Source organism: Gobio gobio (genome assembly GCF_949357685.1).
Source record: "Gobio gobio genome assembly, chromosome: 2".
NCBI classification, from domain to species: Eukaryota; Metazoa; Chordata; class Actinopteri; order Cypriniformes; family Gobionidae; genus Gobio; species Gobio gobio.
In genome coordinates this window covers 311,610-337,955 of record NC_137098.1, presented here as the reverse complement: position 1 = coordinate 337,955, position 26,346 = coordinate 311,610, and the positions used below count along the sequence as shown (strand labels likewise).

Genomic DNA, 26,346 nt, shown 5'->3' with positions numbered 1-26,346 from the left:
TCCGCTCCCTGACTTCCCTTTTCCTGTGATCCGCTCCCTGACTTCCCTTCCCTGTGATCCGCTCCCTGACTTCCCTTCCCTGTGATCCGCTCCCTGACTTCCCTTCCCTGTGATCCGCTCCCTGACTTCCCTTCCCTGTGAGCCGCTCCCTGACTTCCCTTCCCTGTGATCCGCTCCCTGACTTCCCTTCCCTGTGATCCGCTCCCTGACTTCCCTTCCCTGTGAGCCGCTCCCTGACTTCCCTTCCCTGTGAGCCGCTCCCTGACTTTTTGGTTTGTTGTTTGGTTCTATTATGTTATGTTTTGTATTATATTATGTTTTCCCCCTTGTGGGTTTTTGTTTGTGTTTATGTTCATTTTTATATTAAATTCATTCCCATCCTGCGCATGAGTCCTCACCTCAGTTTCCCTCAGCATAACGTGACAGTTACTACATTGCATATAGATCCATTTCGGGATTATCAATCTAAATACATTGACAAATATAATAAAATGTTAAGATTCAAGCTTGAGATTATACTGGGGCACAGTAGATTTATACTGGGGCATGTGCTCCAGTAAAAGGGGTCTAGCAAAGCCCCTGCATGTGCTCTAATGACTATATGCGCATAATCAAGAACACAGACTTTACGGTAAGGGTACATGGATTATGAGATATTAAACATTAACTAAGATGAGTACTTTATCATGAATTATGGTTTATTACATATGATTGTGATGTTTTCTTTGTTCATGCATGTAAGCCTACTTCTTGAAATTATGTTTTATAAACAAAGTTCAGGAGGAGAACATTCAGATAATTAACCTAATTAATACTCTGGGTTCGGCCCAAAATTCAGAGCTCAGAGCCAAATACACATAACCTTTACTCTATTTAATTTAATGTAAGGGTTAACTTGTGAATTATTAAAGGAATACACGAAAATCTGCATTATATCATGCATGCACAGTCTGTCCATTGACTATGAAGAAGACATGAACATGCTTAATAACTCAGAGATCATTATTAATGAAAAACATTAGTTCTATCATTAATTGATATACTGGTCTAGCCAGTGCATGCATGAAATAATGTGGATTTTTGTACATTCCTTTAATAACTCATGTAGTCTTACATGCATGAATTCATTATGATTAATGTACCATAACCGTAACTTTATTCATGGATAGTAAAGACCAATGTTTCTGTGAACAAAGAAAACATCATGATCACACGCAATAAAGCATAATTCATGATAAAGTACTCATCTTAGTTAATGTTTTAATAAAGATGTTGTTCATCCATGATGTCATGAATGAAAGACTTTAAACTCCTGTTAGATCCTGATAATTCATGAGATATTAATGGATGAATTCATGACAATTCATGTACCCTTACCATAAAGTGTTACCAAATACTCTCCTCCCATAAATACTGCGTCTGAAAGGGAAACGTCTCGGTTACGACTGTAACCTTAGTTCCCTGATGGGAACGAGACGCTGCGTCACCGCTTTGGGAACGCCCCTGCGTGATTGCGTCGTGAAGCACGTATGTCATCAGTCCAATAGAGAGACGGAACGTCATAGGCGGGTGACGTCATAGACCCGGAAGCTATAAAGCACACCAGCAAACACACGCCGTTAGCTTCTGAAGAAGGCCTGAAACAAGGCGCTTGCGGGCATGCGAGGAGTATGGCCGGGTGACGCAGCGTCTCGTTCCCATCAGGGAACTAAGGTTACAGTCGTAACCGAGACGTTCCCCTTCAAGGGAACTCGAGCTGCGTCACCGCTTTGGGAACGAGAATACCCACGTCCCCATGCGAGTCTGGATGCCCGCCTGTAACAGCTACGAGGCGAGCACCCGAGACCCCGGAGTAGCAGAAACATCTAGTTCATAGAACCTGACAAATGTATGCGGCGAGGACCACCCCGCCGCATCACACACTTCCTGCAGGGAGGCCCCTGCCAAGAGAGCTTGAGAAGCAGCCATACTCCTAGTGGAATGGGACCGAACAGCCAAAGGAGAGGGCTGTCCGGCCGCCACATAAGCCAGTGAGATAGCCTCGACTACCCACTTGCTCATCCTCTGCTTTGACACCGGACCCCCACGGGATGGAGGTCCGTAGCAAACAAACAACTGATCAGTTTTTCTCCACAGGGCAGCTCTGTGGATATAGGCGTCTAAGGCGCGAACTGGACAAAGCAGATTTAACTTTTCCTGGTCTGACGTCACAAAGGGAGGAGGACAGAAGGCCTGGAGCACAATAGGTCTCACAGGATTAGTGAGGACCTTAGGAATATACCCGGGCCTCGGAGAGAGAAAGGCCTTAGCCATACCCGGGGCAAACTCCAAGCACGAGGGTGCGACAGAGAGGGCTTGCAAGTCCCCAATTCTTTTAAGAGAAGAAATAGCAAGAAGAAAAATAGTTTTGAAAGTGAGAAATTTCTCAGGAACTTCCTCGAGCGGCTCGAAGGGAGCCTCGGAAAGGCCTCGAAGGACGATGGATAAGTCCCAGGCCGGCACCCTGGTGCGTGTCACAGGTCTCAGCCTCAAGGTTCCACGGAGGAAACGAGTTACTAGAGGGTGTCGCCCTAATGAAACACCACTCAAAGGAGTGTGGTAAGCAGCTATGGCCGCCACGTACACCTTTAGTGTGGAGGGGGCTAACCCAGCAGAGAATCTCTCCTGCAGGAAATCCAGCACCACGCTCGCAGGGCAGTTAACTGGATCCCGCAGGCGATCTCGACACCATAAGGTGAAGAGTCTCCACTTCAGGTAGTAAAGTTTCCTCGTAGAAGGAGCTCTGGAGTGTAGAATGGTCTCAACAACCTCAGTTGAGAGACCGGAACTTATGAGCTGGGTCCCCTCAGAGGCCAAGCCCACAGTTTCCACAACTCCGGGCGGGGGTGAACAAAAACTCTGCCCGCCTGAGAGAGAAGGTCCCTCCGGAACGGAATCTCCAGGGGAGAGCCGTCGAGGAGAGACACCAGATCCGAGAACCATACCCGGCCCGGCCAGAACGGGGCTACTAGAAGGAGACGGGCCCCGTCCCGGCGCACTCTCTCTAGAACTCCCGGAAGCAGAGCGATCGGGGGGAAAGCGTACAGGGGCAGCCTCGGCCACTCCTGTACCATCGCATCCAGTCCGAGAGGAGCTGGAGGCGACAGGGAGAACCACAGATGACAATGAGAGTTCTCGTGAGTGGCGAACAGGTCCACTTGGGCCCTGCCAAACTTCTCCCAAAGGAGCTCCACCACATCGGTGTGGAGTCTCCACTCCCCGGGCCTTGGCCCCTGCCTCGACAGGATGTCTGCTTCCACGTTCAACCGCCCAGGAATGTACATAGCCCTGACTGACAGCAATTTTCCCTGAGCCCAGAGGAGGATAAGGCGCGCCAGCTTGTATAAGCGACGAGACCTCAAACCCCCCTGATGGTTGATGTAGGAGACCACCGATGTGCTGTCTGTGCGTACAAGCACATGATGGCCCCTGAGATGCGGCAGGAAGTGCTTCAGAGCCTGAAACACCGCCAACATTTCCAGGCAATTTATATGCCATGAACGCTGGTGCTCCTGCCACAGACCCTGGGCCGAGCGACCACTCATGGTCGCCCCCCAGCCCGTCAGGGAGGCATCCGTGGTCAGAGAAGTACGCTGACACGGTGCCCCCAGCGACGGGCCCTGGGTCAGGAACCTGGGGTCCTTCCACATAACCAAGGTGCGGAGACACCGCCGCGTTGCCTTGATTACGCGAAAGGGGTTCCCCCTCGGGGAAAAACCCCTGGTCTTGAGCCACCACTGTAGCGGCCTCATGAACAGCAGGCCCGAAGGAATAACATTGGACGCGGCTGCCATCAGACCCAACAGTCTCTGAAACTGCTTTACAGTGAGCGGCTGGTCTAGCTTCACCCCTTTCACGGCTGAGAGGATTGACCCCACGCGAGGCTCCGACAGACGAGCCTGCATAGCGACCGAATCCCAACTCACCCCGAGATAAGTGATCTTCTGCACAGGAGAGAGAACACTCTTCTTGGAGTTGAGCCTCAGCCCCAACCTCCTCATATGCGCGAGAACAACATCTCGATGCTGAACCGCGAGACGCGCTGACTGTGCTAGTATCAGCCAGTCGTCGATGTAATTGAGGATGCGGATCCCCTGCAAACGCAAGGGGACCAGAGCAGCGTCCACACACTTCGTGAACGTGCGGGGTGAAAGGGCTAAACCGAAAGGAAGCACCCGATATTGGTACGCTTCTCCCCTGAAAGCGAACCTCAGGAACTTCCTGTGCTGCGGAAGGATGGAGACATGGAAATACGCATCTTAGAGATCTATCGTGACAAACCAGTCCTCGGACCTGATCTGAGACACGATCTGTTTGAGTGTCAGCATCCTGAACTTGAGCTTTGCCACGGCTCGGTTCAGGACGCGAAGATCCAAGATGGGGCGCAGCCCACCATCCTTCTTTGGCACTATGAAGTACCGGCTGTAAAAGCCTGACTCCCTGTCCGGGGGGGGAACCCTCTCTATAGCCCCCTTTTGCAGCAGAGTCTGTACTTCTTGAGTCATCACCAGAGCCTGCACCGGGTCCACCACAGTGGAGAGGACCCCGTTGAAGTTGGGGGGACGGCATCTGAACTGAATCGCGTACCCCAACTTTACACATCGCAGGACCCAACGAGATATGTGAGGCAGATTTTCCCACTCTGACACAAAATCTACTAAGGGAACCAGCCCCTCGAGGCTGGTCTCTGATGTACTCTGCACCGCGAGTGCAGCGCCCTGAAGCGGCGAACCGGCAGGGAACGACTGACTCGACGGCATAATTTCCCTCCGAAGAGGGTGCGGGCCATCCTTGAATGACCCGCGGGGCCCCTCCGCGCCCCGGCACTCGGGCGGGGTTGGCGGACTGACCCCGTGAGGGTACCGCGGACGCACGGGTACCGTGTACAGCGGTAAGCACCGTGCGCCCGCGGAGGGGACCACCCTCACTGTCCTGGGCCCAGAGGCGTCAGGACTTCTTTGACGCAGCCTTCCTCGCCACAATGACTGTCCTCAGATCAGCCCTGGGGTTAGAAGGCTGCGCCTGTGAGCGCCGCGCACCCGACGACCCTTTCTGCGGGGGTGTACGAGTGGCGACACTCACTTTTTGCTGCGCCCTGTGCGAGGAGCTTGTACTCGGCATCTGCTGCTCCCGCCCAGCAGCAGACGAGACCTGGGGCTTACGGGGAAGGAACTGCTTGAGCGCCGCTGCCTGTTTTTTCGCCTCCAGGAACCTGTCGGTAACCGTGGTGACAGCGTCACCGAACAGGCCCTCCGGAGACAACGGCGCATCAAGCAAAAAGCTCTTGTCCCTTTCCTTAATATCTGTAAGGTTTAGCCATAAATGCCTCTCCGTGGCCACTAGGGCTGCCATAGAACGGCCGACGCATCGAGCCGTCTCCTTGGTGGCACGGAGAGCGAGATCGGCAGTCGATCGAAGTTCATTAATAGTATCGACTCCGATCTCGTGGCTTTCCCCCAGGCCCCTTAGCAGATCAGCCTGATATGCCTGCACGATAGACATCGTGTGCAGACACGCGGCGGCTTGACCTGCTGCCGAGTATGCTTTGCCCACAAAAGATGATGTCACTTTAAGAGGCTTTGTGGGCAAAGACGGAGCCTTTACGGTCGACGCAGACTCGGGTGACAGATGGCTCGCAAGCGTCTGTTCAACCCGAGGCAGCTGACCATAACCGTGTCTCTTACACCCCGCGATATTACTATACACGGACGTTTGCGGGGTGAAAATGCGTGCAGACACGGGCCGCTTCCAAGACCTCGACACCTCGGTGTGGAGGTCCGGGAAAAACGGCAGACTCCTTCGGGGAGGCTGAACAGAGCGCGCGGGGAGAAAGCGCTCGTCGAGTCTGCTTTTTACAGCAGCTCGCTCATGATGTTCATGTGGCCAGTCAATGTGAAGTCTGGCCACCGCTCTGCTCAGCACCTCCATGAGCTTGCAGGGGAATGAAGTGACGAGTCTCCACCCCCTGCATCGATGCTACAGACATCAACCTCCTCGGAGGAAGATAGCTGCAGTATCGCGGCCGCTCCCCGGGCGGGAGAAGCTGCAGAGCGGGCTCCCGAACCCAGAAAGGCAGCGCTGGATCTGGCGGGTGAAGGAAGAGATAGGGCGGGGCCCGTCTCCATCCCCTCCGTCAGATCCTTTTGCGAACCCCACGACATGAGTCGCCGCTGAGCCTCAGCCGCAGCGGGACCCGTGCCGTGGGGAGCGTTAACCGGGACGCCCTCCTCGAAGAGCGCCCGGCGGGATCGCAGCACGCGAAGAGGCAGAGCCTCACAATGCTCGCAGCCGGCACCCTCGAGTGCCGACTGCGCGTGCTGCTCTCCCAAACAAACAACGCACATCAAGTGTGTATCCCCGCTCGGGATGTAGCGTGAGCAGGGAGGAACACACTGTCTGTAACGCTGTTCGCTCGTCATACTTTTTTTCTCTTGTATCAATGTGGTGAATAGTGCAAACGTAACAAAACAGTCTGAACTCAGACACAACACAAAGACACTTGGACAGAATAACACAGAGCGCTTGTTGAAGGCAACAGAAGCTAACGGCGTGTGTTTGCTGGTGTGCTTTATAGCTTCCGGGTCTATGACGTCACCCGCCTATGACGTTCCGTCTCTCTATTGGACTGATGACATACGTGCTTCACGACGCAATCACGCAGGGGCGTTCCCAAAGCGGTGACGCAGCTCGAGTTCCCTTGAAGGGGAACTCTGACAAATGCATGTGCAATAAGATCAGTCACAGAAATAACCCTGTCCACGCCTTTTCATCGCTAATTTATCACTGCGTGTCTTTAGTAAATCCTGACAGTAGTTTAACACCAAAAGAGGGTTTGCTCTGGCACAAGCTGTTAGTAAATCTGGCCCAAAGTGTGACAGCACATTAATATTGAGTAAGAGCAACTGTAACACTATGTTTGTTGTCGGGGTTAGAGAGTTGGACTTGTAACCGGAAGGTTGTGGGTTCGAGTCTCAGGTTCAGCAGGAATTGTTGGTGGGGTGAGTGAATAACCAGCGCTCTCCTCCACCCTCAATACTACGACTGAGGTGAGACCCTTGAACAAGGCACCGGACCCCCAACTGCTCCCCGGGCGCCACAGCACTGCCACTGCTCCGGGTGTGTGTATGTTCATTACTGTGTGTGTGCACTTGGATGGGTTAAATTCAGAGCACAAATTCCAAGTATGGGTCGCCACACGTCACTTCACTTCACTTCACTTCACTTATAGTTTGCTAAATGTCCTATGTATTGTAACAGTCAGGATAAAAGCAGTGTAAGTAAGCAATTGTCACACACACACACACACACACACACACACACACACACACACACACACACACACACACACACACACACACACACACACACACACACATGTTTGTTTTTGTGAAATGTGAGGACATTCCATAGGCGTAATGGTTTTTATACCGTACAAACCGTATTTTCTATCCCCTTACACTGCCCCTAAACCTACCCATCACACACACACACACACACACACACACACACACACACACACACACACACACACACACACACACACACACACACACTGCCCCTGCCCCTAAACCTAACCCTCACAGGAGACTGTGCAGTTCACTTTCTGTGAAAAAAACTCATTCTGTGTGATTTATAAGCATTTTGAAAAGTGAGGACATGGGGAACATCCTCATATTTCACCCTCTTTTTGTAATATCCATGTCATTATACACATTTGTGTCCTGATATTTCACGAAAACATGCCCACACACACACACACACAGATTGTTCACAGTAAAAGTGAATTGCAGTCTTTTCATGTGTGCCCTGATGATGTACAAACTCACATAGTCTGCAGAGTCATTGGTCAGCAGTCTCAGGACTGACATCCCATTCACCGTCGTGCTCTTATCCGGTAGGGTCTCCAGGATCGTGGCCTCAGTGGTCTGGCCTTTCTCCTTGGGAGGGGGCTTTTTGAGGGCAGTGGGGTAGTTGGGCATCCAGCCGCCAAAGTCATACTGGGGGGAAAGAATTGGTGAAAAATTGTGACATATAAGCCAAATATTCACAAAGAATCATAAGAGCACATAATTAACATCACTGAAGCCACAGAAAGTGGATATGGACGGGTTTTTCCTGTTGTTGTGGTCTACTTGCTCTAGAGGGTTAAAGCTTCTTGAGGTCATGTTAATAACATACAACAGTTAAATGCAGAGTCCGCAATTCGGTTCCGTGAAAGGTTGCGGATATTTGAGCTCAAAAGTCAATCAAAAGAAACCCCTCCCCTTTCATGCTCCTGAAAATTGATTGGCTGGGATCATTTATGGCTTGTTCCAAACCACTCTATTTTTTTCCCATTCACAGAGCCAGGACAACAGAGGGATTTTGGACTCAGGCACTGAACGGACAGCTAGAGAAATGTGTGAAGCTATTCGCTGGATTTGATAAAAAGTGTGAGAGATTAGGATTACGGACTGCAGCTTTAATGGCCCTGTGTGATTGGAAGTGAATTGACTTGTACTAACTGACCTGTCCATTGTTTAGAGCGGCATGTTGGGCTGATCCAGTGAAGATCACCATGGTAACAAACTTGATAAGCTCTTCCAATGTCTGAAAAGATGATGGTATTCCTGGGAAGAAGAATGGAAGTGTCATGATCACCAGTGAAACCAGCATTAACTTCTTGAGCAGTTTCTCCAGTAGCTCGTCTGTTTGATCGGACCACACCGCCAGCCTTCGCTCCCCACGTGCATCAATGAGCCTTGGTCGCCCATGACCCTGTGGCCGGTTCTCCAATGTGCCTTCCTTGGAGCACTTTTGATAGAGACTGACCACTGCAGACCGGGAACACCCCACAAGAGCTGCAGTTTTGGAGATGCTCTGACCCAGTCGTCTAGCCGTCACAATCTGGCCCTTGTCTAACTCGATCAAATCCTTATGCTTGCCCATTTTTCCTGCTTCCAAAACAGCAACTGTGCAGACAAAATGTTCACTTGCTGCCTGTGGGGAGGGGGGCGTGGTTTCGCGAGGTCTGCGCGGACGGAGGAGGCCGGGAGACAAGCGGCAAGAAAGTAGGTCAAGTGCATGATGATAAACACCTGTTTCTGATTGCAGTGATTGGCGCGGAGAGACCGCTTAAAAGCCAGGCCGGAAGCAGTGTGCGTGGGAGAGACGCTGGGGACTCGTGGGAGAGACGCTGGGACTGTGATCTGAGAGAAAGCTGTTGTTAACCGGAGGAGGATACAAGTTGTGAGTGATTGATATGAGTGCGCAAGGTGCCAGTTTATGTTTATAACTGAGTTGAAAATAAAATCCCACGAGTTCCAGCATTTCGCCGACCCTGCCTTCTTTCTTTCCCACCCCACATCTGAACCTCGTTACACTGCCTAATATATCCCACCCACTAACAGGAGCTGTGATGAAGAGATAATCAGTGTTATTCACTTTACCTGTCAGTGGTTATATTTGTATGTCTGATCAGTGTATATCCTATGCTAATAGGTGCAATACTGAGCTGAACACAAAAAAAGAAAGGAAACCTTTGTTTAAATGTCCTGATATGGCAACAATTCCTTTTGAAATGTAAACTGATTGGTCTAGACGCATTCTTATTCCACCAGAAATCACACTTGCTGCATCTTAAACTGCAACAGTGTCGATAACGGACTGATAACAGACCTGAGTCATCTCTTGCCAGGAAGCCATTGGTGAAGATCTCACTGATCCAACGCTGTAGCTCTGTGTCCTTCTGCACGTGATCATCTTGTTTATAGTAGTTTGACAAGAAAGCTGCAACAAACCTGTAACCAAACTCACAGTCAGATGTTTCTCAGGTTTACATATTTTTAAATATTTTTTATATATCATATTTTTTCATTACATATTTACTTTTTTGTAGATTTGTTTTGCATTTATTCCTTAAGCAGGAATTTATTCAACGTGACATGTACAGCATGTGCTCACTGACGATTAAACCAATGAACCTGTATAACTGACACTGTATTTGTTGAAATATGAATCAGAAAGTGCACCAGAATGTATTAGTTCAGCCCTAAAAACTTGATGTATCAATAAAACACTAAACTAAACTCCACTGGTAGTCATACTTGTTGATGATTTCCCACAGTTGCATCCCATCATCTCTGTAGTAGTAGTTGGGAACATTCTCCAGGCCTCTCTCAGAGATGTTATCAGGAAAACAGAGGGCGCTGTAGGTCAGGGAGGCAGTAGCACGCCTCAGCAAATAAACCAATGACTCTCCACCTACTCCTGCATACTAAGAGTAATATCATTAATGGAGAGAAGACACATGACATAAAGTTAGGTTAAAGGCTATACACAAGGTTCTGGAACCACAAATCCAATAATAATTTCCCCAAAAGTTAAATAAAAAATAATCAATTTAGGAAAAGAGTAGATTGTTCAGTCATTACAGAAAACACTAAAGAGCCATTATGCAATTTCTTTGTAGGGTTAGTGTTGGGTTGTATTGGATTATATTTGAAGATTGAACCTTTAGTGCCACTTTAACCATGCCATATGCATACCTTGGAAAGGACCCCGTCAGCCGATATCAGCTGATTCCGGGCCAGGATGTTGATCTGGAGCGTGTATCGGGTATGGGGAATGAGGAGCTAGAGAAGGAAAAGTAAGTAAGAGATTTGCCTTCTCATTCTTCACAAAAGATAAAAATATATGAATAAATTATGAATTTTAATTTATTGTGTACGTTATTGCATGTGTGTGTGTGTGTGTACCTGTACCCACAAGCCTTCTTTTGTAGGTGACTCCCTATATTCTATTGCTTCAAGTTATTTCTACATGAATCACAGAATGATTCAGTCTTTGAGAAATGTTACAGGGAGGTGAATGAGTTTGAGTAAGACATTAGTGACCCCTCAAGCACCTGATGTTCAGTGTAGTCTGTGTCCACAGGCTATAGATGAGTCAGTCCCACTCTACAAAAGGGAGATACTGAAGGGGAGGCTTTTTCACAAAGCAACCTCTCTGAGGAAAAATAGACGTCTGCGACCACAACTGAAAAACTCCCCTACCATCAAATCACTGTTCCCTCACTGTTCACACGTCAAACCAACTCATGCGCAACAGATTCAATACCTTGAAGAGAGGGTGTGGAGAGGGAAGATGGCGCAGCGTCGCCACGGTGAACACCTCTGCCAACAGGTGAGTTCTCAGCAGGTGGAAGTCGACCTCATGAACCCCAAACTCTGCACTTCGGACGAAGATCTTGACCAGTCTCCAGTCATCCTTTGAATCCGATGGGAGGAAGATGGGATTCTCTTTGCTGGGCTCTTGCTTTAACTGTGCAGATTAAGTAACGTGTGAAAATAGGTCAAACAGTTTCTGAGGGAATCTGGGTTATGATTTTCTCTCTTTCAAGAAAAAAGGATTTATACGACATTTGTCATAATTAGGAGACTGGCATATTAAAAAAGGTTTATTTAGGCCTAATTCCAATTCTATTTTATACCCCTTCGCCTTTCCCTACCCCTACCCCTACCCGTTCCCCTTGCCCCTTGAAACAGAGTGGCAAGGCGTAGGGGTGAAAATATTCCCCTAAGAAAGGGGACACCACTACTACACCATTACACGTCATCATACCCCCTTTCTTTTATTAGTGCCCTGTGACATTTAACCAGTATGAGCAGCAATGAAGTGCGTAAGCTATATCTAACAGAAATCAGGGGCGAGCACGTCTCGGTTACGTCTCTAACCTCAGTTTCCTGAATAGGGGAACTCTGCATGATTGCGTCGTGAAGCGCGTATGCCATCAGTCCAATAGAGAGACGGAACGTCATAGGCTGGTGACGACATAGACTGGAAAGTATAAAGCATCCCACCAAACACACACCCCCAGCTTCTGGAATAAGGATGAAGCAAGACGCTTGCAGGCATGCAGGGAATATGGCAGGGTGACACAGCATCTTGTTCCCTATTCAGAGAACTAAGTTTACAGATGTAACTGAGACGTTCCCCTTCAACGGAACTCGCGCTGCGTCACCGCTTTGGGAATGAGAATACCCATGCCCCCATAGGAGCTGGATGCCCGCCTGTGGCATTGTTAGGAGGCAAACACCCGAACTCCTGGAGTAGCATTAATGTCAAGTTCATAGAATCTGACGAAAGTGAGCGGTGAGGACCATCCTGCCGAATCACAAACATCCTGCAGGGAGGCCCCTGCCAAGTGTGCCTGAGAGGCTGTCATACTCCTAGTCGAGTGGGCCCAGACAGCCAAAGGAGAAGGCTGCCCGGCCACCACATAAGCAAGTGAGATGGCCTAGAATCTCTCCTGCAAGTACTCCAGCACCGCGCTTGCAGGGCAGTTAACTGGATCCCACAGGCGATCTCTGCACCATGAGGCGAAGAGTCTCCACTTCAGAGTGTACAGTTTCCTCGTGGAGGAGCTCTAGAGTGTAGAATGGTCTCCACAACCTCGGCTGAGAGACCAGAACTTATGAGCTGGGCCCCCTCAGACACCAAGCCCACAGTTTCAACAACTCTGGGCGAGGGTGTATGAAGACACCACCCGCCTTAGAGAAAAGGTCCTCCCTGAGCGGAATCTCCAGAGGAGAGCCAGAACGGGGCTACTAGCAGTAGATGTGCTACATCCTGAGCACTCTCTCTAGAACTCCCGGAAGCAGAGCAATCGGGGGAAAAGTGTACAGGGGCAGCCTCGGCCACTCCTTTACCATCACGTCCAGTCCGAGAGGAGCTGGAGGTGACAGGGAGAACCACAGACGACAATGTGTATATTCATGAGTGGTAAACAGGTCCACTTGAGCCCTGATGAATTTCTCCCAAAGGAGCTCCACCACCTCGGTGTGGAGTCTCCACTCCCCGGGCCTCTGCCCCTGCCTCGACAGGATGTCTGCTTCCACATTCAGGTGCCCTGGGATGTACATTGCCCTGACTGAGAGCAGTTTCCCCTGGGCCCACAGAAGGATAAGGCGAGCCAACTTGTACAACTGACGAGACCTCAGACCCCCCTGATGGTTTATATAGGAGACCACCGATGTGCTGTCTGTGCGTACAAGCACATGATGGCCCCTGAAATTTGATGCGCAGTTGTCTCCTGATGGCCTGTTCGGTGACACTGTTACCACGGTTACCGACAGGTTCCAGGAGGCAAAGAAGCAGTCAACGGCACTCAAGCATGTCCTTCCCCGGAAACCCCAGGCCGAGTGCAAGCGTCTCCTATCGAGCGCAGCAAAAGTAGAGCGTCGCCACCCGCGCACCCCAGCAGAAAGGGTGGGGCGGTGGGCGGCGCTCTCAGGCGCAGCCTTCCAAGGTAACGGCGTCACCGAACAGGCCCTCAGGAGACAATAGCGCATCAAGCAGGAAGCTTTTGTCCTTCTCCTTTATCTCGGTCAGATTTAGCCAAAGATGCCTCTCCGTGGCCACCAGGGCTGCCATAGAACGGCCAATACATCTGGTCGTCTCCTTGGTGGCACGGAGGGCTAAATCTGCAGAGGACAGGAGCTCATTCACCATATCAGCCCCGATCTCATGACTTTCCCCCAGGTCCCTCAGCAGGTCAGCCTGATATGCTAGTGTGCAGGGATGCGGCGGCCTGACCCGCTGCCGAGTATGTTTTACCCACTAAAGCAGATGTAGCTCTGAGAGGCTTAGTGGGTAAAGACGGAGCCTTAATGGCCGATGCAGATTTGGGAGAGAGATGGTTCGCAAGCGTCTCTTCCACCTTCAGCATTGAACCATGGCCATGTCTTTTCAGCCCCCCGATGTTACTGTAAACTGATGTGTAGGGACTGAACACTCTTGAGGACATGGGCTGCTTCCACGAACTCGACACCTCAGTGTGGATATCAGTGAAAAACGGCAGGCTCCGCCGTGGAGGCTGAACAGAATGGGCTGGCAGAAAGCGCTCATCAAGCCTGGTTTTTACTGAGGCGCACTCCTGCTGATCTTGTGTGGGCCAGTCAATGTTTAATTTAGCCACAGCCCTGCTCAGACCTAACCTAACCTCCACAAGCTCCTCTCTCGAGGGGGTTTGAAGTGGCGAGTCTTCAGCCCCTGCAGATATTGCAGATATCAACCTCCTCGGAGGAAGACAGCTGCAGCACCGAGGCCGCCCCCCCGGGCGGGAGAAAACCGCAGCGCAGGCTCCCGAACCCAGAGAAGTGGCCGCGGATCTGAGGGGAGAAGGCTGAGATAGGGCATGCAAACTTGTATAATGAAAACAAGAAAGTCTGAACTCAGACACAAACACAGAGCTAAAAAATGACAAATGACACAGAGTGCTTGCTGAAGACAACAGAAGCTGGGGGCGTGTGTTTGCTGGGATGCTTTATACTTTCCTGTCTATAACGCCACCCGCCTATGATGTTCCGTCTCTCTATTGGACTGATGACAAATGTGCTTCACGACACAATCACGCAGAGGCGTTCCCAAGGCAGTGACGCAGCGCAAGTTCCCTTGAAGGGGAACTCCTCATACCCCTTCGTTCAAAGTGTGGTCCTGAAAAATCTTCGTTTGAAGGGCTATCTGGCCCTTCCTCTTACCCACTACCACTTCAGCCGAAAGAGAATCGAGACACCCCTACCCTTAACATGAGCGCGGAAAATGATGGGGCAGGGGAAAGAGAAGGGCATAGAGGTAGAAATGGGATTGGGCCTTAATGTTTAATCATTCAGACAATTTTGCCTACTCATCCGTTGTACATGCAAGATACTCACCTGAATGGCGATGGGCATCATCTTGCCCTGAGGGTTGCAGTACAGCAGGACCAGGGGAGCCGTGAGATACTGCTGCCTGCCATTGATTACATTTTCCACAAGCCCATCCAACATCTTATAGTCAGATAGGAAGATGTTCCCTTTCTGGGTGTGGGGGTAGATCACAAAAAATAATGAAGAAACACAGGAGATTAGACAAAACCAAAGCAGTCATTCCAAATAATTGACAGTAGAAAGTAGCGTACCTTCAGCTCCTGCTCCAAGCTGCTCCCGCTGAGGGAGTCTTTGACCATGTCGTTTGTGACGGGGAAATTCTCAGGCAGCTTTGAGCAGCGCTGGATCATCATGGGATTCAAGCCATTCAGATACTGGTAGCCAAAGAACTGATCCTCATCCCAATGCTCCTGTACATATTCTGCAAAGCATGCTATGTCAGAACATATGCTACAGTACAGACAGTACTTTATTTGCAATACAGTCATTTTTAACAGTTCATTCATTTCAGATGAGTACCGATGGTTTCGTTTCTGATCCCACAATAGAGGGTTTCCAGTTGCCTGATGCTTTTCCAGGATTTTTTGTTGTCAGCTAATCCAGTTAGCTGCAGAACAGCTAACCTACACACACACACACACACACACACACACACACACACACACACACACACACACACACACACACACACACACACACACACACACACACACACACACACATCACCACAGTTAAATTGAATTTTACACAGTAAAATTGTTTCTCTAGATTCTTATAATTGTGCTGTTCTAAAAACCCAATATTTGGTTACACAAGGTGTAAAAAAGAGATGCACTCTACTGGAGGGTTAAAATGACTTGGTCACTTACTGCTTTCCAGCAGTGGAGAAAAACTCCTCTGACTTTGTGAAAGAGAATCGGACTTCAGCTGGCAGAGTGAGGGCAGTGTCGCAATCGATAACTTGAGGCGTGCCCTCAGCATACACACGCCACCTGGGAGTAGAATATTCAACCGTATTTCACCGGAAGGAATTTAATTTCACAGAATTTATTTTAATATAAAGCAGACACTTCGCTGGCACACCCGACTGCTCACAAACCTAAATAACTTTTGTCGCTCTTCTCGCTGCATCGCCCTCTGTCTTTGGGCTATTAAGCTGGTGTCCTCGAACACAAGTGAAGCTGAAATGCAAATGCCAAATTAAATCCAAAAATAATTCATTATGTTCGCAATCATAATAATTTAGGGGCTATATTTTCTTTATATCATTACTTGATCATAGGATGATGACTGGACGATTACTTTTTATCATGGACATATTTTATTAAAAATGTTCTTTTAAAAAAAAAAAAGGCTAGAGTCACAGTCACTAAATATTCAACTATATTACTGATCTGCCCACATTGTCACTGTATGATAATTGAAATGAGCTGATGACATCACCGTTTTCTCGAGTGAATCAAATTCTTTTGCATTATTTTCCTGTTTAACACTGTGAAGCTGCTCTGAAACAATCGGCATTGTAAAAAGAGCTATATAAATAAAGTTGACTTGACTTGACACAGTCTTCTGAGATACATAAAAAGATGTCTATGTAAAAAACATATGAATGACTACATATACAGTACATCAGCAACAGAGGTGTCAAGTAACGAAGTACAAATACTTCGTTACCTTACTAAAGTAGAAATTTTGGGTATCTATACTTTACTGGAGTAATTCTTTCTTAGCCTACTTTTTACTTCTACTCCTTACATTTTAATAATAGCCTCGTTACTCCTATTCCATGTCGGCATGTTTTAAAAAAAAACAACTATCCAGATAAATCGTGCCATCCGGATAGAGTGAATTTGACTGTGGTTGGATGAGAAGGACACAAACCGTTCTGACACCCTATTGGGCTGTAGTCGATCAATCACGCCTGCACCTGCACAAATCACACACCATGTGGCCAGAGAGGGCGGGTTCTCGCCGACGAGCATGCACTTTCAGCCAATCAGCGATCAGCAGGCAGACGTGCTCATTCATGACTTTAGCCAGGTTTTTAACGCGATAACTAGTTGCTGTATATTCCAGTGATCGCTATACCAGTGGCAGAAATATACAGTAAGTTGTATCTACAGTAAAGAGTGGGAGAGTGACTCAACTCTCAAACGTGAAGTACACCTGTGACTCGAAGACTCTTTATAAATAGAACCGTGACTCCGGTCCATCGTCATATACACACTTAGGACATCTGCAACCCCGACAGCTGCTGAAAGAGGTTTAAATCAACGATTAATCAGTTTTGACTGTGCTAAGTGCCTGTGCCATGTACTTCACGAAAGACATACTGTAGTTTTGTCAAAGCAAAGTGCAACACAAAGGTTATTGTTATTGTACAGTATCAATGAATTACGCATTTTGGCAGTGGTGTATCCATTAACGTGTGAAATGCCTGTAAATTACATTGCTTTTTCCAATCTCTATATTGGGCACTTTTTACACGTAAATTGGCTTCTTATTGTTGACATTGTGTTTTTCTGAGGGATTGCCGTTTTGACAGTTTCTACCTGGACATATTTGATCCGTTTTACTGGGAAATTGATTTTTTCAATGGTATGTTTTAAGGAGATAAAATGGTAACTTACTTATCAACATTGATTGGTATGGCAATAAAATAATATCACATTATTTTGGCAGTTAAAGTTTTGGGATTTTTCTTGGAGTGACTAGTTGCCTATAAGTATTGTAAAGGTGCAAAAAGTCAAAATTCAGAGCCATGTTATCAATAACCATTTTTTTTATATAAATGTACATTTGGTGAGTTTTTTGGCTCGAAATCGTTGACCCAATCTGGCCACACTGATCACGCATTCAAATAATGTTTATTGATAACATGCCTTTGAATTTTGACTTTTTGCTCAGTAGTACACATATGGTTCTTTAATGTATTTGCATTGTCCTAAAATGCGTTGATTTTCAATGGGAATATATGCAGCTGAAACGGGTAGCCTATGCATCTAAAAAATTTCAACATTAACTTTTTAATATAACATTATAGTCATTATGGCCTTTAGAAAAAAATTTTTTTTTTTGAGGAGGTGGGGTGCACTGTGGCGCGGCCTAATATTTTGTCCTTAAAGGGATACTTCACCCAAAAATGAAAATTCTGTCATCATTTACTCACCCTCAAGTTGTTCCAAACCTGTATGAGTTTCTTTGTTCTGAAGATATTTTGAAGAATGTTTGTAACCAAGCAGATTATATGCAACCATTGATTGCCATAGCATTTTGCCCCTACTATGGCAGTCAATGGTTTCTCTATCTGCTTGGTTACAAACATTCTTCAAAATATCTTCCAAACTCATACCGGTTGGAAGTTCTTGAGGGTGAGTAAATGATGACAGAATTTTCATTTTTGGGTGAACTACCCCTTTAATGGCATTTTTTCCCCTTACATTACTGTTACTTTTATACTTTAAGTAGTTTTGAAACCAGTACTTTTACACTTTTACTTGAGTAATGAGCTTGAGTTGATACTTCAACTTCTACAGAAGTCTTTTTAAACCCTAGTATCTATACTTCTACTTGAGTAATGAATGCGAATACTTTTGACACCTCTGATCAGCAAGCCTCATCTCTACAATGATATACTTTATTTTATACTTTATTTGAGCATCTGACACTTTTGACACTATCTCTCCATCATATGAAGACACATGTTTGCTTAAAGGAATTCTTCTAAAAGAATGTGCAAGGTAGCAGTGTTTGAGCTGATCTACTGCATTTGAGGAACCCTTGTTGAGAAGCATTTTTGCTTCATTCTCAACTAAGGGTTTATGGCTATGGGATGTTTGATGCCTATGATCATGTTGAGGAAGAACTATGCAGTCTACAAAGAGTGCTGTTCAACCTGAAATGATCAGTTTTCCAATCATTTTACGTGGCAGATACTTCCAAGCAATGATTGATACTGGCAGTACTTTATCGCTCATAAAAGAATCTTGCTGGAAGCAATTGCAATGTCAAGAACCGTGTAAACCGAGTAATGGTCAATCCTTCTTGCTAGCCAATGGTCAGAGGCAGGATGCCATTGGTAAGCTGGAATGGGAATGTGACCTGCAAGGGAGGAAAAGAGATCTTACATTGTATGTAATGCGTGATGTTGATCTAACAGTACCCATTATCCTTGGTATGGATTTTCTGCTTTCTTCAGTGATCTTCCTTGATTTCAGAAGATCTCAGTATCAACTGCCAGCCTTAGATGATGATGAGAACATGGTAACTTTTCCATTGTTTTCACACGAATCCTGTACTACTGTACATTTCTACCTTGCTCTGTCTCCTCTTGTGGCATCAGAGGAAACTGTACAGTCGATCCATGACATTGTTCAGAAAGCTGATATGAATCATCATGGCAAAGAGGTGCTGAGGGAGCTGATGTTGAACTTGCCCACAGTCTGCACCAATGAAATAGGGCAGTCAAGTGTAGTTAAACATCGGATAATCACCACTGACGAAGTGCCTGTGAGGAAAAGACCCTATAAGGTGTCAAGAGAAAAACAACAATTCATAGATGCAGAAATTCAAGGGTTACTGGATAAGAAGATCATCCGTCCCTCAATTTCTCCATATGCAGCACCAGTAGTGGTGGTACCTAAAAAAGATGGAGAATCAAGGCTGTGTGTAGATTATAGAGGCACAAATGCAAAAACGCACCTCGATGCTTATCCTATACCACAAATACAGGACATTCTGGAATCAATGCATGGAACAACGGTGTTTAGCACTCTTGACCTCAAGACTGGTTATTGGCAAATGGAGATGGAACCAGAAAGCATACACAAGACAGCTTTTGTTACCTCTGCAGGGCTATTTGAATTCCTCCGTCTACCCTTTGGCCTTAAAAATGCCGCAGCTTCATTCCAAAGAATGATGGAGCATGTTCTCAGGGATCTAAGAGGAAAATGCTGTCTGATATACATAGAAGATGTGGTGATATTCTCATAAAATGAAGAAAAGCATATGCATATGCTTAAACAGGTGTTCAGCTGTCTTTCCAATGCTGGTCTTACTCTTAACCTGAAAAAATTTAATTTTTTCCAGAAATCCCTTACATTCTTGGGACATATAATATCTGGAGAAGGAGTTAAGACAGATCCATCAAAAGTGTCTGCAGTAGGTGACTTTCCGGTGCCTCAATCTCTTAAGGAGCCACAACGTTTTATCGGGTTGGCCGGATGGTGTTACCGATTTATACCCAAGTTTTAGGAAAAGGCTGCTGCACTTCATGCGCTGAAACAAAAGAATGCTACTTGGGTTTGGACAGAAGAATGCCAGACAGCATTTGACACCATTAAGCGAGACCTGACGAATGCTCCGGTACTAATTCCACCTGACCTGTCAAGGTCATTCAGAGTACAAACAGATGCCAGTGAGGTTGGCTTAGGAGCAGTACTGACTCAAGAGGCAGAGGGAGAAGAGCATGTAGTGGCATACGCATCTCGTTTGTTGCGAGGACCTGAAAGAGTATATTTTGTTTCAGAAAAGGAATGTCTCGCAGTGATCTGGGCAGTGGAGAAATGCAGAATCTATTTAGAAGGTCGACCTTTTGAGGTGATTACGGACCACTCTGCGTTAACTTGGGTATTCCAACACCCCAAACTGTCTTCAAGATTGACACGGTGGACCATCCGTTTACAAGGTTTTCAGTTTACTGTTAAGTATAGAAAGGGTCAGTCCAATGTTGTTCAGGATGTACTATCAAGAAGCATGGAACCATTGGCAACTTCAGGAAGGTTGACATTTACATTTACATTTATGCATTTAGCAGACGCTTTTATCCAAAGCGACTTACAACTTGGGGGTACAATAAGCGATTGGTCGTGAAGAGTCGAGTGAGCGCAACAAGTGCCTGAAATACTTGGTCTCAGTGTTGCACAGGCTAGAGTAGGGCGGGAAAGAGGAGGAAAAGAGGAAAGGAAAGGTTTTTTATTTTTATTTTTATTTATTTTTTTTTTTTTTTAGGAGGTTAAGTGCTCACGGAAGAGATGAGTTTTTAGTTGACTTTTGAATGTTGTCAATGAATCCGCATTTCGGATGGCGGTGGGCAGATCGTTCCACCAGCTGGGAACGTTGAATGAAAATGTTCTGGAAAGGGATTTTTTGCCTCTCTGTGAAGGTACCACAAGCCTTCGCTCCTTGGTTGAACGAAGGCTTCTGGTGGGGGTGTGGCGACGTAGAATCGAGTCAAAGTATGCAGGAGCTGAGTGCGTGGTGGCTCTGTAGGCAAGCGTCAGCGACTTAAACTTGATGCGAGCAGCGAGTGGTAGCCAGTGCAGAGAGATGAAGAGAGGTGTGACGTGGGTCCTTTTGAGCTCGTTGAAGACCAGACGTGCCGCTGCATTCTGGATCATTTGTAGTGTTTGGATCGCACAAGAGGGGAGTCCAGCCAGAAGCGCATTGCAGTAGTCAAGTCTAGAAATAACCAGGGCCTGGACAAGAAGCTGTGTTGCGTGTTCTGTTAGGAACGGTCTGATCTTCCTGATGTTGTAGAGCGCAAACCTGCAAGAGCGAGCTGTCTTAGCAATGTGATCTCTGAAGGACAACTGGTCATCAAATGTAACTCCAAGATTTCTGACTGATTTTGAAGGGGAGATCAGGGATGCACCTAGCTGGATGGTGAAGTCATGTTGCATAGTGGGACTGGCGGGAAAGATGAGGAACTCAGTCTTTGCCAGGTTGAGCTGTAGGTGATTTTTACTCATCCATGCAGAGATGTCAGCCAGACAGCTGGAGATTCGTGCAGCTACTGTGGGGTCGTCTGGTTGGAATGAAAGGTAGAGCTGAGTGTCATCAGCATAGCAGTGATATGAGAAGCCATGTGCCTGTATGATGGGACCTAATGAAGTAGTGTAAATGGAGAAGCCATAGGTCCAAGCACTGAGCCCTGAGGAACCCCCGTGGTCAGTTGATGTGCTTGGGATTCCTCTCCTCTCCAGGCAACCTTGAAGGACCTACCTGTGAGATAAGATTCAAACCAATGGAGTGGAGTCCCTGTGATGCCCAGTGATGAGAGGGTGGACAGAAGGATTTGATGATTTACTGTGTCAAAGGCAGCAGATAGATCAAGGAGGACGAGGACTGATGATTTGGACTCAGCTTTAGCTATCCGCAGGGCTTCGGTGACCGACAGTAATGCAGTCTCTGTGGAGTGGCCCCTTTTGAAACCGGATTGGTTAGAGTCCAGCTGGTTATTCTGTGAGAGGAAGGATGAAACCTGGTTGAAAACAACTCGTTCAAGAGTTTTTGCTATGAATGGCAGGAGAGAGACAGGTCTGTAGTTATCTATGAGTGATGCGTTTAAAGTGGGTTTCTTAAGCAGTGGAGTTACCCGAGCCTGCTTGAAAGTGGTAGGGAAAGTGCCAGTGCAGAGCGATGTGTTGATGATGTGTGTGAGTGCAGGAAGGAGAGTAGGAGAGATGGCTTGAAGGAGGTGTGAGGGAATGGGATCGAGAGGACAGGTGGTAGGATGGCTGGAGAGGAAAAGTTTAGATACTTCGGCCTCAGTGAGTGTGGAAAATGAGGAGAGAGTATGTTCGGTCGTGGAAGTGGCTGATCTAAAATCCACAGTGTGTGGGGGTGAGAACTGATTGCTGATAGTTGTTGTTTTGTTTGTCTGGAGATAGGGAGGTGGTGGGGGGTGGTGGAGGAGGACAGAGCAGAGAGTTGAATGTTCTGAATAGTGTGCGTGAGTTTGAGGTGCTGCTGATTTTGTTTTGGAAATAAGAATATTTAGCTGCGTGTACTTCATTCGAGAAGGATGAGAGCAATGACTGATACTTAGCTAGATCAGATGGGTGATTTGATTTATGCCATTTCCTCTCTGCTGCCCTGAGTGTCGTCCGATGTTCACGAATAACATCAGATAACCAAGGGTTAGAGGGAGTAGCTCGTGCTGGCCTAAAAGAAAGAGGGCAGATATCGTCTAGACATGAAGTTAAAGTGGAGCATAGAGTGTCAGTTGCAGTGTTAACGTCCATAGAAGAGAATTGTGTGGATGAGGGAAGGGAGGAAGAGACAGCAGAGGAAAGATGAGAAGGAGAGAGTGAGCGCAGGTTTCGTCTGAAAGTAACTGGTGGAGGAACTGGTGGTGCGTGAGTAGTAAGTTGAAGATTAAATGTGATAAAAAAGTGATCTGAGATGTGTAGAGGTTTGACCAAGATATTGTCTGTAGAGCAGTTGCGTGTGTAAATGAGGTCCAGTTGGTTACCAGATTTGTGGGTATGTGACGTGATGAGGCGTTTGAGGTCGAATGAAGCTAGGAGGGAGTGGAAATCTGAAGCATAAGATTTGTCCAGGTGAATGTTGAAGTCGCCGAGTACTATGAGTGGGCAGCCATCCTCTGGAAATGAGGACAGCAGAACATCTAGCTCATCAACAAAGGTGGTCAGTGGACCTGGGGGCGGTAAATGACTACAATATGTATTTTAGTGGGAGTTGAAAGCGTTATAGCATGATATTCAAATGTGTTGTTTTTGCAAAGAGCTGTGTGAGATGAGTATTTCCAATTGTTAGAAATGAGAAGACCTGTGCCGCCACCCCTCCCAGTCATGCGAGGGGTGTGGGAGAAAGAGAAGTTATTAGAGAGAGCAGCAGGTGTTGCTGAGTCTTCTGGACGGATCCAGATCTCAGTCAAGGCCAGGATTTTGAGAGCGGATTGAGTGGCAAAGGCAGGAATGAAGTCAGCTTTATTGACAGCTGACTGACAATTCCATAGCCCCACAGAAAAAGAAAGAGACGGAGGGGCATTAGAGGAGGAGGGAACAGGAAGTAGATTAGCAGTGTTACGGTGCCGTGTACGTCTACGTGTAATAGTGGGTCGTGGTTGCGAGATAACGGGGATGGAGTGGACGCACATGGTTAGAGGGAGGAAGGAAAGAAAGATGAAGGGAGAAGAAGGAGAAAACTCGGTGCCTTATCGGAGTCCCTGCCTCGGAGGAGTCGCGCAGAGGAAGAGTCGAATACAGATGTCTTTACCCGCGTCGGTCTTCACACGCGGAGGCTGAAACGCGTGCTGAACACTTCCGCGCCAGCTATGGAACGCTCGTTAAATACAACCTATTCGTTGCTGAGTGAGATCAGCTGCCTATGCGCGCTCCGCCGACCTGCTTCAAAAGCCGTTCGCTTTCCCCAAAACAGTTCAGGTTGACAGTTCTTAAAGCCATGAAGTCCCCAGTTAAGCCAGCAATGTTACCGGTAAACCTGTCTGAACTAGCCACTGCTCAGAGTGAGGATTTGGAAGTGCAAGAACTGAGTGAGAAGGCAGATGCTCCGGTGGATGCGGATAACACACGTGTAAGATATGTGTGGGAAAATGGGTTGTTATTCCGCAGTGTCCCTAGTAACCAGGATGGAGAGAAATTGCAATTAGTCATCCCAGCATCCCTCCGAAAGGAGTTTTTGCAGTACGCGCATGATAATCCATTGAGTGGGCATCTCGGAAGAATGAAGACATTGCGTCGGCTAATGGAAGTTAATGGAAAGTGCCTATTGTCCTAGTATGCGTGCTGATGTATGGAAGTACTGCAAGTTTTGTCATGTATGTCAGAAGTACAAACCTAACTTGTCAAAGCTGTCTGGATATTTACAGTCAACACCTGTGGTTGAGCCGGGGTACATGCTGGGTGTAGATTTGATGGGACCTTTTCCAAAGAGTGGTAAGCAGAATGAACACCTGCTAGTAGTGGTTGACTATTGCTCCAAGTGGGTGGAGTTATTTCCTTTACGAACGGCCAAGGCTCTACAACTAGCACGCATCTTAGTGGAGGAAATATTCACGAGGTGGGGAACTCCTGCTTACCTTGTATCAGATCGAGGAGCACAATTCACCTCCCATCTTATTAACTTAATGTGTAAGCAATGGGGAGTTGTGCAGAAATTAACAACTGCGTATCACCCACAAACAAACCTCACGGAAAGGGTAAATCGTACCCTCAAAACAATGATGGCTTCATATGTAGGAGAGCACCACAGACAATGGGATATGTGGTTAGCTGAATTTAGGTTTGCAATTAATACGGCATGGCATGAAAGTACGGGCTGCACACCTGCCGAAGTTGCTTTGGGACGCAAACTTAAGGGTCCATTAGAAAGAACCATTAGGCGACCACCTGATCCAAGTAGCCCTACCTATGAAGTGATAGATAGACAACAAAGTCTTATCCAGGTGGTAAGGGAGAATGTAGAACGAGCTCAGACCAAGCAAAAACGCTATTATGACAAAAGAAAAAAACATACTCAATTTCGAGTAGGAGACCTAGTTTGGGTTCGAGCTCATCCTTTGTCCAAAACAGATGATGGGTTTGTGTCTAAACTGTCTGCCAAATGGAAGGGGCCAGCAAAAGTCGAAAAATGTTTGGTTCCAGTAAATTATGCGGTTTCATTTCATGAGGAACCTGGAAAGGTTGATACCTATCATGTTCAGAATTTGAAAGTCTGTCATGGGTATTTCGAGACTTCCTGTGATGGAGGGGGCATGAAACAGTCTTCAGCCTGCTACGAGTTAAGTGCAGCTGTAGTAGCGATCCTCCCTGGTAGGGGGCAGTATTAACTTTAGGTAAGCCTGGATAAATGGATAGAAGAAGAATTGATTAAGAGTTGGTTTGTGTGCCCATGTGCAAGGTAGCAGTGTTTGAGCTGATCTACTGCATTTGAGGAACCCTTGTTGAGAAGCATTTTTGCTTCATTCTCAACTAAGGGTTTATGGCTATGGGATGTTTGATGCCTATGATCATGTTGAGGATGGAATTGGAATCTTCATTGATGCTGTTGACAAGAACTTAAGTTGACCAAATTGTCTTCTCTTCTATGGATTTGCATTGAGGACTGCTTTGACGTTCTACAATACGGACTACCATTGTGATTCAAGGACATTAGTAACTTCAGTCGATATCTCCTCTGAACTCCTTCAGTGTTTAACACAGATAAGACTGGTTTCTTTTACTCTTACACATGTAGGGCCCTATCTTGCACCCAGCGCAATTGACTTTGTACACCGACGCATGTGTCATTCCTATTTTGCACCCGCGCAAAGCGCGCTTTTCCCTCCACAGAAGCATGTCGCTAACTAGTGAATGAACTTGCGCTCCCTGGGCGGTTCAGCGCAAAAAAGGAGGCGTGTTCCGGCGCAAACAATCCCTGGTGCTATTTTGCTGTTCCATTAAACAATTGCGCCACTGACCAGAAAAAACCTAGTCTAAAGTCAGTGGCGCGCTGACCGTTGTTCATTATGCTATTTTAAGGGCGCATGCTTGACCATAATGTATAGCGTGCACAACGCGCATACACTTTGCTCATGTAATCTACACAGATGCAACAGTTATTTTTGCAAATCATAAATTGTTACACTAAAAAAATATTAACACATGAGATGACGGAAATCATTGTGGTGTGCCACGAAGATGTGAAAAAATAGGCATAAATCTAGCTTACAAATTATTCAGGCTAATTGTAATAATTAAGGATAAGACCTGTTTGCCCAATATAGTGGCAAGACATAAATGTATATAAGGACATCTGACAAATTGGTTTGTCCGTCAAGAACCAGGAAAAAAAATCGACTGAAAAACTGAAAAAA

The 26,346-nt window shown here is 47.0% G+C and overlaps 1 protein-coding gene across 4 annotated transcripts in view; it reads right to left on the bottom strand.

Moving 5' to 3' along the window:
* LOC307141223 (hydroperoxide isomerase ALOXE3-like) overlaps positions 1–26,346 on the bottom strand; it is a 52,003-nt gene that overhangs the window by 2,887 nt on the left and 22,770 nt on the right. For all 4 annotated transcript variants that reach the window (XM_079841267.1, XM_079841266.1, XM_079841269.1 and 1 more), the window contains 11 exons: positions 15,826–15,907; positions 15,596–15,718; positions 15,246–15,349; positions 14,978–15,147; positions 14,733–14,876; positions 11,137–11,340; positions 10,566–10,652; positions 10,125–10,294; positions 9,697–9,818; positions 8,548–8,648; positions 7,866–8,036 (listed from right to left, as the gene is read on the bottom strand). In XM_079841267.1, the coding sequence (XP_079697393.1) occupies positions 7,866–8,036; positions 8,548–8,648; positions 9,697–9,818; positions 10,125–10,294; positions 10,566–10,652; positions 11,137–11,340; positions 14,733–14,876; positions 14,978–15,147; positions 15,246–15,349; positions 15,596–15,718; positions 15,826–15,907 (1,478 nt within the window). The remainder of the gene's footprint in view (positions 1–7,865; positions 8,037–8,547; positions 8,649–9,696; positions 9,819–10,124; positions 10,295–10,565; positions 10,653–11,136; positions 11,341–14,732; positions 14,877–14,977; positions 15,148–15,245; positions 15,350–15,595; positions 15,719–15,825; positions 15,908–26,346) is intronic.